Raw genomic sequence first — 20,020 nt, 5'->3', positions numbered from 1 at the left:
TCTTTTTGCGGTGCGGAGGCACGGAACCCCAGAAAGTGCTCCGCAGTGCTTCCGTAGTGTTCCGTTCCGTGCTTCCATTCCCCATCTCCGGATTTGCGAAACCATTGAAGTGAATGGGTCAGCATCCGTGAGGCGGAATGCACACGGAACGCTTCCCGTGTATTGTGGATCCGCAAATGCGGTCAGCAATACGGCAATGGGCAGCACACGTTCGTGTGAATGAGCCCTTAGGCCTACTACTAATATGGGCCACTTTGCCCGATCTCAGCAAAGGAAGGGTGGCCTGGGCTGACAAGTGTGTGGCTCCCAGTTTTAGCATTCCCAGATGCCGTGATGACCACGGCAACTGAAGGGTTAAATGTCCATGCAGCCATTAGCCCCGGGCCTCTGCTGTGAAAAACAGCAGAAACCCAGCGGTTATAGCGCCCGCTGTGCTCGCAAGCGGGTGTGCTATCTTTAAAGACTGGACTTGTACATGTACAATGGAGGTCTGGAAAGAATTAAAGGTGTAATATTCTATCCACAGGATAGGCAATCAATATCAAAACTGTGGGGTCAAATACCCTGCACCTATACCAATCAGCTGTTGCAGAGTAGCTTCAGCGACAGAAGTCAGCTCCGTCCTGTGTAGCTACCGAGGCAACTTTCGGTGCTGAAAATCTGAAAAGTCTGATTGTTGCCCCGCCCCCCGTCAATCTGATATTGATGACCTATCCTGGAGATAGACTATCAATATTAAAATCTTGGAATACCCCTTTAATCCAGTCCAAGGACATTCCACTTGTTAAATAAAAAGATCAATTTCACAGCAAGAATAATTTTTTTTTAAATGCTACTAAGTAATTCTTTGAGTTGAGCATAAATGTATTATATGCATTAATATCTGCACTTTAATGTGTGCAGAAACAGTTAGATAGTGTAAGATGTTACAAATAAATTACCTGATCCCCTTTTACTCCATCATCTCCGCTCTCACCCTGCAAGACAGTTAATGACATTTTTCTTTTTTAAAAATACCAAAAATATTTTAAACATTTTGGCTGATTCAGACGGACATATTTTATGCTCTTGTGCTATCCTTGTAATCAATGTACCGCACATGGACCTATTAAAGTCAGTGGTTCAATTCACGCATCTGTTGGTTGCATGCACTATTCTTGTCAGTATTACAACCCACGCTCATTCAGTCAAGTGTATGGATGCATAGAAAAATGGATGCACATGGACATCCGCACAGAATGACATATGTCTAATTTTTTGCAGATGTAGACTGGATTCGCAATTTAAGTCAGGGCATAAAAGGGTTCTACCTCTTTTTCTTACTGATGATCTATCCTTTGGATAGGTCATCATCATCTGATCGGCGGGGGTTGTGATGTCACTGGCTTGCAGGATGCAGCGAAAAAGCATTGGCGCTCAAACAGTTGATCGATGGGGGTCCTGGATGTCGGTCCCCACCAATCAAATGCTCATGTATAGATCATCAGTAAGAAAATGGTGTAGAACCCCTTTAAGCAATTATTTTAACTTGCTCCAAAATAAACTGAATATTACAGCAAAAATTGTGAGTTTAAAAAAAAAAATCTCAATTTTTCTAGCTTTTATTACTAATTCTGTGGACACTTTGATTTTTATATTACTAGTTAGTGGTTACCATGAGCGAAAATCTTCATTCATTCATTGAGACCACCAGGTATTCAGTTTTCAACCTGCTCCTAGTTTAAACATTTCTCATTTGAGTGTGTCTTTTCTGGCAATACATGCTGGATATGAAGTCTGTGTGTCCAGGATGCTGCTGAGTTCGCTAGCATTTAAGTATCTGCACAGCTTAATTCCTGTACTGAATTTCTCCCTTTAGCTACTGCAGACTGCCATATGGTTGTGGTCTTCTCCCAATATACTTTTTGACATAGTACTGTACAGCCTATGTGATGTAGTATTCCTGAATGCTTAGATGCTTTTCCCCTCTCCGCTCTCTGATCTTCTATGTACAATCTTCTCCACATTCCTGCTGGGGTCTCTAACACTGGGCTACCGTGAAAGAAGATGGGGTACAGCAGAGAGGGTGAACACAACCATGAACAATGTGTTGTCAAATCTATGTTAGTAGCATTCTGACACAGTGTCCTGCTGCTCTTTCCTATCCTATGGTGGGCTACACCTTTCCCATATCCCTGGACCTGATAACAGGTATGCTGGAGGAGTAGGCATACTACTTTCTCCACAATACACACTTCAGGTTATTCCCCATGTACTCTTACTCACATTTCTAACTTTCACAGATACAGAAACCAACAAGCCTTTAACCCCCAGCAACTTATCACCCTACAGATATTACTGGCCCTAATCTCTTCCCTCTCTTATACCGAACTGGTTGCCAGTCATTATAACCATACCCTCAAAACCACCCTGGATGAAGCAACTTCCATTAACCTCTGACCTTCTTAATACAGACTTCCTTCCTTCAGTGGTGCTCTAGCTGTGCTGAATGTTTATGGAAAAAATCACATACATCTGAAGATTTTCTCCATTAAAATGTATACTTAAAGGGAACCTGTCACCGGGATTTTGTGTATAGAGCTGAGGACATGGGTTGCTAGATGGCCGCTAGCACATCCGCAATACCCAGTCCCCATAGCTCTGTGTGCTTTTATTGTGTAAAAAAAAAAACGATTTGATACATATGTAAATTAACCTGAGATGAGTCCTGTACGTGAGATGAGTCAGGGATATAGGGGGTCATTTATTAAAACCGGCGTTTTAGACGCTGGTCTTAATAACCTATATCTGGCGGTGGATCCTTCGGCACATCCAACGGCAAAAGCTGGTTTACATTTAGACCATTTTTGAAAATGATGAATGAGATGGATCTGCCGGCCTGGCCCCCTTCCCCGCCTACGCCACAACACCCTTTTTAAGACCTGGCGTGAGCGGGGTTGCCACAGATTGCAGCTCAACTAACTGTTGAGCTGCAATCTGTGCCAGAGATATGCCTATTAGGCATATTTCTGGATAATAACCCCCATAGTGTATACAGAATGTAATTACTAAGTGTGGCCTCCATTACATCTCTGCAGAGGTTGTTACCCGGCTTTCCCAGACTGCTTAAAAGGGGTTAGGTTTATCCCATTACTAATGTAAAATATGAAAATCAGACATCATATAGTGCATGACAATCTCTTTCTAACAAAGCTAGAACCAGCCCTGTACCTCACATAGATCTCCCCATTCAGAGATCTCTCCATTCATTGCTCTGCTAGATTTATATCAAGCTGACAGTTCAAGGGGAGTGTCTTTTCTACTGCAGCTAAGGGGGTGTGTCCATGGTCTCCCTATCACAGCTCAGGAGGCAGTTGAAAGATGAACTGAGCACGTGCGGCCATCTCAGTGAGCCAGACAAAGAAATAAAGAAAAAAAGATACAGCAGGTGGCGCTATACAGATACATTTTATTGAATAACTTAGTGGCTATGCAAAATTTTTAATTACATGAAATTACAAAAGTATTCAGATCCAAGTGCTGGTTTGAAAACTGTAGAATATTTTTCATGGGACAAACCCAATAAAACCAATAATTCTTCCCTTAACTTTGCCAAACAAGCCTACTTTACTTCTCTCCGCTTCTCACTTTCCAACAAGCCAAAATCACTGTTTGCCCACCACTATGTAGTATTCACCGGTCGGCACTGCGATGGAATAGTGTGGTGGTGCACGTGTCCGTGGGCTGGCGTCCCAGGAAACAGCAATATAGAAAGGACCGGCACTCATCCATGGTAGCTTTTTGAATGCTGAATTTATTGGTCACATATCATAAGTGACACGTTTTGACACTGAACATGCCTTCATCAGACTGTACATACATATTAACAAAACATTACTTTAAATAGACCGCCAAAATACAAAGGAACTGACGTCATTGAAGAGACCCCGGTGTTTGCCCACCATTGACTTCTGTGCTGAAGATCTGGCCACTTACTTCCAAGATAAGAATAATAACATCTGGCAGGAATTTATCACAAAGTCACCAACCAACTTTGATCCCCCTCCCTCTAACACTTCCTCTTGTTCTCTCTACTCATTTGACACTATAGCAGAAGAAGTCTCTAGCCTCCTCTCTTCTCAACCAACTACCCGCAGTAGTGATTCTATACGCTCCCACCTCCTCCAGTTCCTCTCTCCAACTCTCATTAGTTACCTTACTACAATATCTAACCTTTCTCTCTCTTTCCATCCTTTTTTAAACATTCTGTTATAATCCCACTACTAAAAAAACATTCCTTGACCCAACATGTGCTGCTAACTTCCAACCTTTCTCTAATCTCCCCTTTATTTCTAAACATTTCTGGAACGTCTGGTCTACTCTAGCCTAATAAGTTACCTCTCTGCTGCTAATTCTCTCCTTGACCAATAACAATCTGACTTTTCTACTCTTCAGAAACTGCCATTACCAAAATGTAATGATCTTCTGACAGAAAAAAGGAATGCCCAGGAGAGGCATGTCAGAGTAGGACCCATCTGATTAGAAGCGACCTTGACGACCGGTAGATGGGCCCGAAATATTTTTGATCAATTATATTCGCAAAAAGCTTCTAGCTGCATTTGCAGTAAGTATGACCCCCAAGCATTTATTCTTTTAGTGTTTGCTTATATCTTTGCGCAATTGACTAGCAGAGTGCTGTTACCTGTAGTTCTACGTATCCAAGTGTGTTTTAGCCAAGGTAGCGTGCACCTGCGTTCTTATATTCACTTATTGTGGAGGTGCTGGTTCGTTTATTTTTTCCCCATTGTCACTGCCACTAGGGGAGTGGCTCCCCCTGGTGGTGAGATTGAACCGTGCACCACCAGCCCATTTACCATGTGCTTTTAATTAGATAGCTTGTACAGCTGTATTCTACCCAGCCCATACTGCAGGCTCACAACCTGGGAGAGGCATGTGTAGGATGCAGCTTGGTACTACTTTGCCCAGATTGTAGGCTGTAAGCCCAGGAGAGGCATGTCAGAGTAGGACCCATCTGATTAGAAGCGACCTTGACGACCGGTAGATGGGCCCGAAATATTTTTGATCAATTATATTCGCAAAAAGCTTCTAGCTGCATTTGCAGTAAGTATGACCCCCAAGCATTTATTCTTTTAGTGTTTGCTTATATCTTTGCGCAATTGACTAGCAGAGTGCTGTTACCTGTAGTTCTACGTATCCAAGTGTGTTTTAGCCAAGGTAGCGTGCACCTGCGTTCTTATATTCACTTATTGTGGAGGTGCTGGTTCGTTTATTTTTTCCCCATTGGCAACTACTCTACTGATTCTTATGGATCTGTCTGCAACATTTGACACTGTAGACCACAAACCTCTCCTTAATATGCTCTTCTCTATTGGCATCAAGGACACTGGTTTTCTTCCTAACCTTCTGCCTACTCTTTCAGTGTATCATTTGCTGGTCATACTTCTCCTCATCCTCTCGCTGTTATAATAATAATAATAATAATAATCTTTATTTATGGCTATTACCCCAACTCCCCTGACGAAGCCGCATTGCGGTGAAACATGTCGGGTGGGGTAGTGACAATCTCCAATTTTTAGACAGGTTGCAGTATAGGGCAAGATCCACAACCAGTAGGGTCGCAATTTTTGTCCAGCTCAATACATATTGTGTAAATGTTCGGAGGCTAACTGCCTGATCTCCCAGCGTGTGAGATGTGTGAATGAATGATGGATGTCTGTCGCATAGGGATATAGGAATACATCATATCTATTTATAATAGAAACTCCTATACTTAGAACCTATAGGGACACCAAACAATTCACCATTGAAAACACACCAGGCAACCTGCGGTAATACATGGCCACAGAGTATCCATGAGGTTGGCCCCCTCTTAAGTAGAGTGCAGAGCGAGCGACGGCGCCCCAGGAAAGACATAAAGTAACTGACTTAGCCCGAAACTGCAACATATTTTTTAATTACCTTGTAGTATTGTTTTCTCTAAGTATTTTCGTTTTAAAAGTAAATAATAAAGGTTAAAGTTTTAACATATAGATGGGACCCCTAAAAGGAGTTTTTGGTCAGGTGACCGTAGTTGGATTTTTGTTACAATCTCCTGAGGGCCCTATAGGGACAAAAATCTGGTTCTTTGATTCTATACTCTCCCACCTCCCCTAGTCCCTCTCGCCAACTCTCATTAGTCACCTTACTACAATAGCTAACCTTTCTCTCTCTTTCCATCCTTTTTTAAACATTCTGTTATAACCCCACTACTAAAAAAACATTCCTTGACCCAACTTGTGCTGCTAACTTCCAACCTTTCTCTAATCTCCCCTTTATTTCTAAACATTTCTGGAATGTCTGGTCTACTCTAGCCTAATAAGTTACCTCTCTGCTCATTATCTCATTGACCAGTAACAGTCTGACTTTTCTATTCTTCAGAAACTGCCGTTACCAAAGTGTCTAATGATCTTCTGACAGAAAAAAGGAATGGCAACTACTCTACTGATTCTTCTGGATCTGTCTGCAGCATTTGACACTGTAGACCACAAACCTCTCCTTAATATGCTCTTCTCTATTGGCATCAAGGACACTGCTTCTCTCTTGGTTTTCTTCCTAACTTTCTGCCCACTCTTTCAGTGTATCATTTGCTGGTCATACTTCTCATCCTCTCGCTGTTATAATAATAATAATCTTTATTTATATAGCGCCAACATATTTCAAAGTGTTTTACAATCAGAGGGTTCATGTACAAACAAAATCTTATATTACATCACAGTAAATTAAAACAAGAGGACAGAGCTTTCAATCTATGAGGTGATAGGGGTGACACAAAAAATAAAAGTACTTGTTTCATGCAATGATCCAGCCATCTTAAAGGGAACCTGTCACCAGGATTTTGCGCATAGAGCTGGGGACATGGGCTGCTAGATGGCCACTAGCACATCTGCAGTACCCAGGTCCCATAGCTCTCCGTGCTTTTATTGTGTTAAAAAACAGTTTTGAGTGATATGCAAATTACGTGATATGAGTCCTGTAGCCGGATGAGGAGTCAAGCGTCAAGGAGCCCAGCACCGCCCCGCGTCCTCCGAATCTCCTCCTTGCCGGCTGACGTCACAGAGCTGGAGCGCCGAAATCTCGCGATGCGCGAGCTAGCGCATGCGCAGTGTCGGCATCATGTTCATTCCCTGTGCTGGCATCAGCACAGGGAACGAACTACGCATGCGCTAGCTCGCACATCGCGAGATTTCGGCGCTCCAGCTCTGTGACGTCAGCCGGCAAGGAGGAGAATCGGAGGACGCGGGGCGGTGCTGGGCTCCTTGACGCTTGACTCCTCATCCGGCTACAGGACTCATATCACGTAATTTGCATATCACTCAAAACTGTTTTTTAACACAATAAAAGCGCGGAGAGCTTTGGGACCTGGGTACTGCAGATGTGCTAGTGGCCATCTAGCAGCCCATGTCCCCAGCTCTATGCGCAAAATCATGGTGACAGCTTCCCTTTAACAAAAATAGGGGAGTAGATATAAAGCTGTGTGAGCCAGCCACCAGCCGATATTTGTAGTGCTTTTGAGTGTATGGGGTGTGGTGGAAAGTGTTTGATCATGAAAATGAAAAGTTAGAATTATGGTGGATGTTAGTCGTAGAGCATTTGTGGAGCGTAGCGTATGGGTAGAGTGGTAGACAGAGATAAGGGAGAGCAAGTAGGGGGGTGCAGCACTGTGGAGTGCTTTTTGGGTAAGAGTTAGCAGTTCAAACTGTATCCTGTACAGTTTGGCCAACCAGTGCAATTTACTGGCACAGGGTGGAGGCATCGGAGTAGCGATTACACAAATACTGTAGATGAGCCTGGCTGCTGCATTCAGGATTAGGGATTTAGTGAGGGGGATATCAATTAGTAATGAGTTACAGTAATCCAGATGGGAATGGAACAGGGCAACAATTAGAGTCTTTGTTGCTTCCACAGTAAGAAAGTGGCAGATTCTAGAGATGTTTTTGAGGTGTAGGTGTTATGAGGGGCAAGTGATTGAATATAGGGGCTGAAGGAAATATCAGTGTAACATGCTGCCTCTGTGTTATGATAGTGACACACACTGAGATGGAGATATTAGGTTTAGGTAGGTTAATACAGTACATGGGGAAAAGACAAGAAGTTTTTGAAATATTTAGGGGGTCATTTGGTGTAAAGTAGAACTGGCTGAGTTGCCTATAGCAACCAATCAGATTCCTCCTTTAACTTTCCAAAGGAGCTGTCTAAAATGAAAGGTGGAATCTGATTGGTTGCTGCAACTAAGCCAGTTCTACTTTACACCAGTTTGATAAATTACCCTCCTTAGTTTCAGAGAGAGGACATGATGTTAGAGACAGCAGACAGACAGCCACTAGTGCTTTGAAGCACTACAGGGGTGAGGTCAATGGATGAAGTGTTGAGGTTCCTCAGGGTTAATTCAAATGTCCTGTCCTCTTTTCTTTCTATGCAGCATCTATTGGACAGGATAGGTCATCAATATCAGATTGATGGGGGTCTGACTCCCACCACCCTCGCCGAACAGCTGGTCGTGGCTATTGGGTGAGTGCTGTGTCCTCTTCAAAGTTTAACTGCACACCATCTTCCTTTTAGCGGCGATGCAGTGTAAATACAACTGCTCGCCCTGTTCACTTGAATGGGAGAAGAAGCTTTAATGGCACAGCCCCTTCAAACAGCTGATCTGTGGAGGTGCGTTAAGTTGAACCCCCACCAATTTAATATTAATAACCTATCCTGGTCTGGGCAGTCAGCAAAGGGTCAATACAATAAACAGGCTTAGGTCAGGTCTGGCAGTGGAGGGTAAGAAATGGTAAACAGGCAGAGGTGGGTACACGGGCAGACAAACAGAATAGCATACCTGCACTAGGGACTAGCAAGCTAGAAACCTAACACTCAGGTACCCATCCTTAGGAGAAAGTGCCTTAAATATTTTTAGGAATGCAAACATTGGCCAGGAAGACTCAGGGTGCACGTGCACTGGCTCTTTAAGAGCCGGAAAGCATGCACGTGCCCTAGGGACAGGCCAGGAGGGCCTCATAGCAGTGCAGACTGTGGCCTGCAGAAGACATATGGGATTCTGGCAGTGGGGCCTGCTGCTGGTGGCCAGTAGAGGCCAAGCAGGTCCTGACTGCCAGGAAAAGGGAGGCAGGATAAGCCACAAAGCTGGACGGTGTTGGGCAAAGGCCACCATTGCAACACTTGGCTAGTCTACAGAGAAATCGCAGACTTTTTTTTTATTAGCAACTAATGAAAATTTTAATTAACATTTGTGGTATATATGAAAATTAGTAAGTATAAAATTATTTTACAATTTACCTTACATCCTTTTGGCCCTTGGCTTCCCATTGAACCTTCTAAGCCCGGCAAACCTGGATCACCTCTTTGACCCTACAAAGATAAATCAATGGTTTTTACTAGGGATGTCCCAATACCGATACCAGTATCAATATCGGGATCGATACCGGACATTTGCACGAGAACTTGTACTCGTGCAAATGTCGCCGATACCACTGCCGATACCTGATGGCCGTGCAACGGTGGGTCCCGTGTCCCAAATGATCAGTGGTGGGAACGGCGGCTGTGGCGGCGGGTCTCGTGTCGGCGGCGCTCCCAGCCGATCAGCGTGGGGATGGCAGCGTGTCCCAGCTGATCGCCGTTGGGGGCGGGACTTCTGTGCGGCAGCTCCCAAGTTCCATGCGATTGCCTAGCACCGGGAGTTGAAGCAACTTCCTCCCAGTACTCTGGTGCATCCGCATGGGAAGGATTACAGCAGACCAGGTGGGTATGGTGCATGATATGGAGGAGAAATTCAGTTAATTTCTCTCCATTTCATATTCAAACAGTGAATATAAAATAAGGTGGGGGGTAATGGGCATATAATAGTGATTCCCAACCAGTGTGCCTCCAGCTGTTGCAAAGCTACACCTCCCAGCATGCCCGGACAGCCTTTGGCTGTCCGGGCATGCTGGGAGTTGTAGTTTTGCAACAGCTGGAGGCACGCTGTTTGGGAAACACTGTTATATGCCCATTTCCTCCCTTCATATGACCATTCCCCTCCTTATAAATATATGCCCATTTATTAATTTATTAACCCTTGTACAAAGGAAAAGTAAAGAAGTTGTCCATAGCAACCAAATTCCAGCTTAAATTTTTTTCATTGCTATCATCAAATGCGCTGCTGTTTCTTTGTACAAGGTTTGATAAATCTCCCCTATGACTAAATTAAATAGAAATTTGCTGTAAAAAAATTACCACACAATAATTGGTATCGGTAATTGGTATCGGTGAGTACTTAAATAAAAGTATCGGTACTCATACTCGGTCTTAAAAAAATGGTATCGGGACATTCCTAGTTTTTACTGTATAAGGTTTTCATAAATAAATCCTTGCACAAACTCGAAAAATAGTTAAACACTGCTCGTAAAATCAGGGTGATTAACATATATTTGGGGCCAATAATAATTATACATTCCAATGGAGGAAGTTCTCATGGAGACAACCATAACTGTGCACTTACTTTTATTCCAGGGATGCCTGGTAGCCCTGGAGGCCCATTATCACCTTGGATACCCTGTCATACATAAAAGTAATTGTTTAAAAAGAAAAAAAATGTCTACCACAAAGATCAAAAGAAAATGCATTTAAAAAATGCAGCATTTTACTTTTGTCCCTTCTGGCCCTTCTGCTCCTGGAAGTCCAGGTGCCCCGTTTTCACCCTGCAATAAATAAAAACAAAATCATGAGAAATGAAAAACACAATGATGTGATGATGGTCTGGTAATGGTTGTGACCTCCACGGAGGAGGAAGGTCAGTCAAGATTACAGTTCTTGTATCACATAATGGGTCAGATTTATCAAAATTCGTATAAAGAAAAACGGGGTTAGTTGCCCATAGCAACCAATCAGATTCCACCTTTCATTTTTCAAAGCTCCTTTGGAATCTGATTGGCTACTTCAGGCAACTAAGCCAGTTTTCCTTTAAACCAATTTGAAAAATCTCCCCCATAGAATACTACAACTTACTTCACTATTCTAGGCATCAAAGAGCAGTGGAAACCACAGTCCTTTTGAATGAAAGGGGTTGTCCAGTTTTTATGATATTGATGATGACCTGTCCTCAGTATAAGTCATCAATATAAAATCCTGCAATTGGTACCTTCAATGATCAGCTGTTTGAAGGGGCCACAAGACACACAGGTAAGTGTAGGTTCTCAAAAGAGGTCACCTTGCAATTAGTGTATGCTGCCCCCACCCAATTTTGATCAAAAATGCACAAAAAGCCTACAATTTCCATGTACAGCACTACAATTCAAGAAAATTTATGTATACAATGTTTGCATGAGTCTTGTATGTTTGCATGTCAATCATGGTAGCATATGCATTTGTACATTTATTTTATCTTATTTGGAGGTGCTAGTTTAACTTTGTTTAAAAGCAAATAATTTAATTTATATGTACTCCAAAATAGTGCAATTGAAAAATTCAACTCTTCCCACAAACATGTCTCTAGGTGATGTTGTAAAATGGCTACCTGTGTCTAGGTGATGTCATACAAATTTGGTGTAAAAAAAAGAAAAAACAAACACAGCAGATCTGTTTCTAAGACACTGAGAGACATGATGAGATACTCCTGCTGGCAGTTACATAGTTACATAGTTAATACGGTTAAAAAAAAGACATACAGTATTTTTCGCCATATAAGACACACCTGCCCATAAGACGCACCTAGGTTTTAGAGGGTGAAAATAGGAAAAATAAATTTTTACTCCCCTGCATAACGGAAACGGGACGTATCCGTTATGAAGTCCATAGACTTCTATTATGACAAAATGAATAACGGAATGCCTCTAAAGCCATTCCGTTATGCATTCCATCATAGAATTGTGTTATGGTCCGTGGTAACAGAATCCATAACACAATTCTGTTTTACCACCAAACGAAGCGTGAGCAAATTTCTAAATATGAAATTCGCTCATCTCTAGTCACTTTATTAGGGAGGGTTACTTTATTAGTGGGGTCACTTTATTAGGAGTGGGGTCACTTTATTAGGAGTGGGGTCATTAGGGGTACCTTTTAGATCACTTTCTGGCAGGGAACAGCATGCAGGGCACAGCACGCAGGACACATTTCTCACAGCAGTCACAGTGCAGGTAGCCAGGAGCAGGCACGTGTCAAGACTGAGAGGCGGAGCAGGGATGTGTGACAGGGAAGTCTGCTCCGCCCCTCATCTGCCTGCTCCCGCACTCCCATCAACTGTCCTCCTCCACAATAACATTGTAATTTCGGGCTGGCCGGTCCCTACCACCCAGCACTTGCTGCAGCTGGCCGGCCCCTATTACAGAACTCCCACAGAGGCTACCAGCCTCTGCATCCCACCACATGTAGCTGCGCCGGGTCCCTGCCTCCCAGCACAGCAGCGTGCTTGGCCCTTTCCCTCCAGCACCCGCAGCGCGCCTGGCTCTTTCACTGCAGCGGCAGCAAGGTACCGTAATAAGCAAAGCGCCAGACATTTTTATTTTCCCTATCACCCCATAAGACGCACTAACTCCCCCCCCCCCCATTTTGGGGGGGGGAAAGTGCATCTTATAGGGCGAAAAATACGGTAAGTCCATCAAGTTCAACCAAGGGATAGGTGGGGATGTGAATCCCGGAAGGAAATGAGACTCAGATTTCTACACATTTATATAAGCATTAATGTTGTTTACTTTTAAGAATTCATCTAAACCCTTTTTAAAACTGTCTACTGTTCCTGCTATGACCACGTCCTGAGGAAGTCTATTCCAAAGATTCACAGTTCTTACAGTAAAGAAGCTTGGACGCTTCCGGAGACTGAACTTTTTCTTCTCCAGTCGGAGGCAGTGCCCCCCTTGTCTTTTGAGGGCATTATTCATGGAACAGTTTTTCACCGTATTTTTTGTATGGCCCATTTATATATTGTATAGGCTAATCATGTCCCCCCTTAGACGTCTCTTCTCAAGACTAAATAAATTCAATTATTTTAATCTTTCTTCATAATTAAGACCCTCCATGCCCTTTATCAGTTTAGTTGCTCTCCTCTGTACTTTTTCCAGCTGCAGTGCGTCCTTTCTATGCACTGGTGCCCAGAACTGAACTGTATATTCCAGATGAGGCCGCACCAATGCTTTGTAAAGTGGTAGTATTACATCCCTACCCCGCGAGTCCATGCCTCGTTTAATACATGACAATATCCTGGTGGCCTTAGAAGCAGCTGATTGTATGCTGTTATTTAATCTATGATCTCCAAGGACACCCAAATCCTTCTCTACAAGTGACTCCCTCAGTGTTACATCCCCTAGGACATATGAAGCACAGAGATTATTACTACCAAAATGCATAACTTTACATTTATCCACATTGAACCCCATTTGCAAAGTTGATGCCCAATTACTCAGAGTGTCCAAGTCAGCTTGTATTTTATGGACATCTTCCATAGACTGTACAGTACTACAAAGCTTAGTGTCATCTGCAAAAATAGAAATGGTGCTATTAATCCATCCTCAATATCATTAATAAATAAATTAAATAATAGAGGACCTTAGGGTACACCACTTATAACCCGGGACCATTCTGAATAGGAATCGTTGATCACAACTCTCTGGACACGGTGCTTCAGCTAGTTTTCAATCCAATTACAGACTATACTTTCCAAGCCTATAGGTCTGTAATTACCTGTGGAGGACCTAGATCCTTTTTTGAATATGGGCACCACATTTGCCTTGTGCCAATCACTTGGCACTGTGCCAGTACCTAGAGAATCTTTAAACATGATAAACAGGGGCACAGCAATGACTGAACGGAGCTCTTTAAGTACTCTTGGGTGTAATCCATCTGGACCTGGAGCCTAGTTGACATTTACCTTATTTAACTTATCTTGGACCATATCTACAGTTAGCCAATTGAGTATATCACTGGATGTACTAACAGCCCCAGCACCACATATATCAGCTCCTTTCTCTTCTTTTGTATATACAGAGCTAAAAACCCATTTAGTAACTCTCCCTTTTCCTTATCTTCAGTGACTACCCCCCTTTACCATTGATTGCATTTATATATTTAAAGAATTTTTTGGGATTTGTTTTGCTCTCTTTTGCCATCTGCTGTTCATTTAGAATTTTTGCTAATGTTATCTCCTGTTTACAGATTTTATGAAGCCCTTTGTAAACTTCAAACGCTACAGCTGACCCCTCAGATTTGTATTTTTTAAATGCCCTTTTTTGTCTTTTATTGCCCTTTTTACAGTAGCTGTAAGCCATGGGGGGTTTAATTTAGCCGTTTATACTTGTTACCTAAAGGAATATGAGTGCAATTACTCAATGTGGATTTAAAGCTCTCCCATTTATCGTCAGTATTATTGACAGTAGTTGCTACCAATCTATGCCCTGAAATGCTGCCCTCAACCCAGGGAAATGAGTAGAGAGTTTGCTTCTTATAGTTTAGGAGGAATATAATTGTGGTCACTATTACCTAGTGTTTCTCGAACAGTAACATTTCCAACAAGCTCTGCATCATTAGAAATGACCAGATCCAACAGAGCATTGCCTCTAGTGGGAGCTTCTACAAACTGGCCCATAAAGTTGTCCTGCAGCAAGTTGAAGAATCTTCTCCCCTTTGTGGTTGAGGCAGAACTATGACCTCAGCCAATGTCTGGGAAGTTAAAATCTCCCATTATGACCACTGTACCAGCCTGTGCCGCCCGCTCTATTTGGTTATACAGTTGCGTTTCTATCTCCTCTGTGATGTTAGGGGGTCTATAGATTACACCAAGTATAATTTTTTCAGTGTTTATATCCCTTTAAAATTTCACCCATATGGTTTCCACATCCTCACCATCCTCCCCTGCATAACGGAAACGGTACGGATCCATTTTGCAGCCCATAGACTTTTATTATGACGAAACGAAAAACGGAAAGCCTCTAAAGGCATTTCGTTATGCATTCCGTCATAGAATTGTGCTATGGTCCGGGGTAACGAAATCCATAACGCAATTCACTTTTTACCAACAAACGAAGTATGAACTCATTTTATAAGTAGAAATTCGCTCATCTCTAGCCCCTAAGTATTTCAAGCTGCTTATTTAGATCCAAGATCTGGGCTTCCAAATATGCAACATGATTGCATCTAGTGCAAATGTATTTACCCTCGAAATGCTCTTCAAAGCACGCATACATTTCACAGGACACACACTTAGCAGCATTGTCAATGGAGCACATATTTAAATGGGGATGAACAGTAAAGAAGGAAAACAATAAATATGAGTTAGCTGTAGTTGGAGGACTTGCTAGAATTAAGCCAACAATACACAAGGAAAATCTATTAAACCTTAGTTTCTTGCTCCTTGTCTTAATCTCCGGTTCTTTAAACTCCACTTATTAAGAAGAGTCCAGCAGTGTAATTAATATAACCTGGGAGCACAAACCACTCCCCTTAAAGAGGACCTTTCATCGGTCCAAACATTGTGAACTAAGTATCATGATCTGTACAGCGGCGCCCAGGGAGCTCACTGCACTTACTATTATCCCTGGGCGCCGCTCTGTTCTCTTGCTATGCCCTTAACTCACAAGGACCTTTGCTATAAACTATATGCAAATATTTGCAATCACTCCCACAAAATCACACTCAGCACCAGCACTCCGGTTCTTTAAACTCCACTTATTCACAAGCCCACTGTATATACTGTTAAGTTCTGCTCCTCAGTACACTACTATTCACCTGTTAGATACTTGGGTAGTTACTTGTTAGCCAGGTCACATGACACTTGTTAGAGTCACATGATGGCTCACATGACTGACGCTATGTTTAGTCCTATGGATGCATTTCATAGAACTAAAATGGGCCGTACCATTTATTTTCTCTTTACGGAGAAGGTACTGTATGGATATAATATAGATCTGCAAGCAAAATTTTAAATAGATGTATATTAGAAAATTGTTCAACCTCCTATTCCCTAAATAAAGAAATATGTTCATTAAAACCGGAATACCCCTTTAAAGGGAACCTGTCATCACCTTTATGCTGCCCATACTAAAGGCAGCATAAAGTAGTGACAGGTGAGTTGATTTCAGCGGTCTGTCATTTATAAGTTAAAATTAAGTGGTTGCCGAGAACCAACGGAGAAAAAAAAAGACAATGCAGCAGCACGCCGCAAATTTTTTGCATTATTGTACTTTATCTGATTTGCAGGGTGCTGCTGTATTGTCTTTTTTCCCTCTAGGTCTTTGCCATGGCAGCGTGCACCTGCGCACTGGGAGGTGCTGACTAGCCCCCTTTTTTTTCAGAGAACCAACATCACAATCATTGCAGACTGGGCCTGGAAAAGAGTCCCGGCCACCTGAGAAGAGTCCTGGTTATTCATGAATTCCTGCTCTCCTGCCCACCTGCTGATGACTGACAGTCTTCTACCTAGTTTTCTCCCTTTCTCTAGGAGAGAACTGCCAATCATCAGCAGATGGGTGAGGATCGCAGGAGGTTACGAATAACCATGACTCTTCTCAGGTAGATTTGACTCTTTTCAAGGCCTGGGCTGCAATGGTTATGATGCCAGTTATCGGCAACCACTTACTTTTAGCTCATGAGTGACACACCGCTGATATCAGCATTTCTGTCACTAATTTATGCTGCCGTCAGTGAGGTCAGCATAAAGTTGATGACAGCTTCCCTTTAAGTGTACCTTTATGCACAGTTTTCTATACCTTTTATATGTCATCTACAGATAACTAGAATTTTGTAGACCAAAATGCACAGTTAATTTGACTTCCAAATGTTTATACGACTGATTTACTAAGGTTCCCCTATATAGTGGCAGGGTAAAAATAGTTGTACTTAATAATAAATACCTAAAAATAGATATTGTGAACATACCACACAACATTTTGTACTAAATTATATATAACCCTTTTGTTGATATCAATGCAAATTTGCTGGTAGATTAACTTTACCACTTGGTGGCAGTACAGGCTAGTCGCTTAAAGCTCAGACTCAACTATACTGTGATTCATTAGCTGGTTTCATATGTAACAAACTTCCTTTGAAAAGCCACAGCAAGTGTGATTTACAGTACGTACTATAAATACGGTATACTATAGATCATTACAACTAGCCTTTTCTGTCTTCCTGTCTTTTCTTAAAGGGGATGTCTGACAGTCTAAAAATAGAGGAGCACCACATGTTCTAAAATAACAAAAAAAAACAGTACTCACCCGTTCAATCCCCCGATGATGCTTTAGCTGTTCCCCCAGTGGCCTTTGCTTACAGACTACAAATGATGATTTTCTGTACGGCATATGACCACTGCAGTCATTTAATGGCTGCAGTGGTATTGAGCTATATTTAATGGTATCACTGCAGGGAACAACACTTGCGCTGGATTGGCAAAGGACTGAAGAGATTAGTATAATCCACTGCTCCTTTTTCTGTCAGGTGACCCTTTTAAAGGGATCGTGCAAGAATTGAGGGGTTTGGGTTGGTAAATGCCCCCTCACGGCTGAACCTGTAAAGGAAAGATGACTTACCGGTTTCCTGTGCCGGCTCCCCACTCCTTTTCCTCAAACATCTGGTTTGACATTGCCACAGACTGGCTGCAGCGGTGACTGGCTCCCCTTAAGTTATGACAAATGGTCACATGACTCAAGGGGAGCCAGTATCTGCTGCAACCAGTGATTTGGCTGCAGTGATGTCAGAAGAAGAAGTGAGGAACTGGCACCGGGAAGCAGGTAAGTAACCCTTTACAGGTCCGGCCAAATAGGGGAGGTTTTCTAACCCCCCACCCCCATTCTTCACAACCCCTTTAAGGTCCAGATAAACACAAGTTTTGAAATTCACTTGTGTGAATATTTCACATCACATTAATGTGCATCAAAAATTGTTAATAAGTTTTATTTCATAAAGATTTCTATTCATGTATAGCAATTACCTTAATGCCCAGAGGTCCAATGGCACCTTTTGGTCCTGTCATTCCTCTTTCTCCCTGCAAAAATAAGTTTGAGCTTTTGATTAGTAATAAATGTAATTAAAATGTATCTCATATGTATTTCGTATACCTCAATGTATGTGACCCAAATAGTAACTTTCTGCTAAGAAAACAATTGCTTTCCCTTTGCTATAAATTCTCCTACTTTACCCACCCCTGTTCAAACTGTGACATTCCCATTTATAAGGTTATTACAGAAAGTCTTGCTAATATTTGTTAATATTTGTCAATCCATAATTAAATAATCATTAAATTCTTTCAATGCAAATTTTTGATAGACATCAGTTTCAATGACTGTCCACAGTCTACCAGATTCAGGCTAAGGCCTCTTGCACACGAACGTTTTTTTTTTTTCGTTTACGTTCCGTTTTTTTGTGTTCCGTATACAGACCGTATACGAAACCATTAATTTCAATGGATCCGCAAAAAAAACGGAAGGTACTCCGTATGCCTTCCGTTTCCGCATTTCCGTTCAAAGATAGAACATGTCCTATTATTGTTCGCATAACGGACAAGGATAGTACTGTTCTATCAGGGGCCAGCTGTTCCGTTCCGCAAAAATCGGAATGCACACGGACGTCATCCGTATTTTTTGTGGATCCGTTTTTTTGCAGGCTGCAAAATACTGAAAAAGCCATACGGTCGTGTGCAAGAGGCCTAATACAAAGTTTTCCAGAAATTCCCCATCATTAGTTTAGTATGCCCTAATGAGGTCTTTTAAATAGATTATTTACCAGACCAGGCTACCCTTAAAGGGAATATCACCTACTCTGAGTGTTTTAGACAGCTCAGATCGCGTTATAGAACGTTTGCCTCTATTAAAATAGTACCTCTATTGTGTCTGTCCCTGAGATCCTGAAAAAAGTACTTTATAAAGTTAGCAAATTAGCTGTTACAAGTTCCCAGGGGCGGAGTCACGGTTGCAAGTGCCAAGGCCCCTCAGCTATGTGCCCAGATAACTGCTTAGTCCTCCTCCTTTGTCTTGGATATCTCGCATGAGCGCTAGTCACCGCCGGGCCTATGCATGCGCACTGTTAAGATGATTGGGCCTGGCAGTGCCCGGCACTCATGTGAGATATCCAAGCCAGAGGAGGAGGACTAGGTAGGAGAAGAGGATGGGCCAGATGACTGCAAGGGGAGAGTTATTTGGGCACATAGCTGAGGGGCCTGGGCACTTCCAGCCGTAACTCTTGCAACTTGCAACAGATAATTTGCATAACTTCATAAAGTACTTTTTTCAGAATCTCTACGTGGGAAAGACACAAGAGAGGTACTATTTTAATAGGGGGAAAAGGTTCTATAAAGTTATCTGAGCGGTCTAAAACACTCAGAGTAGGTGACAGACTCCCTTTTCACTAAATCCAGTTGCTTGCAAACCAAAATACTAATACTGCACCCAATGTACCATGCCCAGCACGTAGTCTTTGTTCTATGGATATCCTCATCTTAAACATTTGAAGCACATCCACAGAATATGGAGCACACAGGGTTGCCTTTAACCATGTTTGCCAGTCCACGCAACCCGCTTTCCCCTAGAGAGGTTCCCCTTACTACTGAAGCTGAAAATAGTTATGGAAAGATTTGAGTAAGCAGCGAAAAGCTGGCGTGAGTTGCAGAACAAGGGTCTTGGAATCCCTCTTCCACTAATAGTTGAAGATCAAAGAGATGAATATGTCATGAATATTGAAGATGGGAATACTGATGCTGGGATAGATAGGCGTGAAATCTGCTGAACCCAATTAGTATGTGATCAGAACTGGGTTCAGCCTTTAGTACACTATAGAGTTTTGTTTTTGGGTTTCCTGCTTTCATGGGTGATGTTACACTTAACCTTCTTTCTGGGGTGTGAATATCCTGTTTATTATCTTTCATCCACTTTGATCATGAAGGAAAGGAAGAAACTTTCTAGCTGCTTAATTCCTGGGCTACTTGGGCCTCTTCTTCAGGCGTCTTCTAAAAAAGATGCCTGAGGAAGAGGCCCAAGAAGCCTCGAAAGCTTGCGATTGTGTCATTATCTTTTCAGTAAGC

The 20,020-nt window shown here is 42.4% G+C and overlaps 1 protein-coding gene across 1 annotated transcript in view; it reads right to left on the bottom strand.

Annotated features, from left to right (window-relative positions):
* The window catches only part of LOC121002531 (collagen alpha-1(XXI) chain-like), a 124,024-nt gene that overhangs the window by 13,969 nt on the left and 90,035 nt on the right, over positions 1-20,020 (bottom strand). The window contains exons 17-21 of the mRNA XM_040433976.1: positions 17,936-17,989; positions 10,668-10,721; positions 10,523-10,576; positions 9,322-9,393; positions 942-977 (exon numbers count right to left, since the gene is read on the bottom strand). Of these exons, the coding sequence (XP_040289910.1) occupies positions 942-977; positions 9,322-9,393; positions 10,523-10,576; positions 10,668-10,721; positions 17,936-17,989 (270 nt within the window). The remainder of the gene's footprint in view (positions 1-941; positions 978-9,321; positions 9,394-10,522; positions 10,577-10,667; positions 10,722-17,935; positions 17,990-20,020) is intronic.

Source organism: Bufo bufo, chromosome 5 (assembly GCF_905171765.1).
Source record: "Bufo bufo chromosome 5, aBufBuf1.1, whole genome shotgun sequence".
NCBI classification, from domain to species: domain Eukaryota; kingdom Metazoa; phylum Chordata; class Amphibia; order Anura; family Bufonidae; genus Bufo; species Bufo bufo.
Note: the sequence above shows the minus strand (reverse complement) of the source record. Positions and strands in the feature narration are given on the sequence as shown.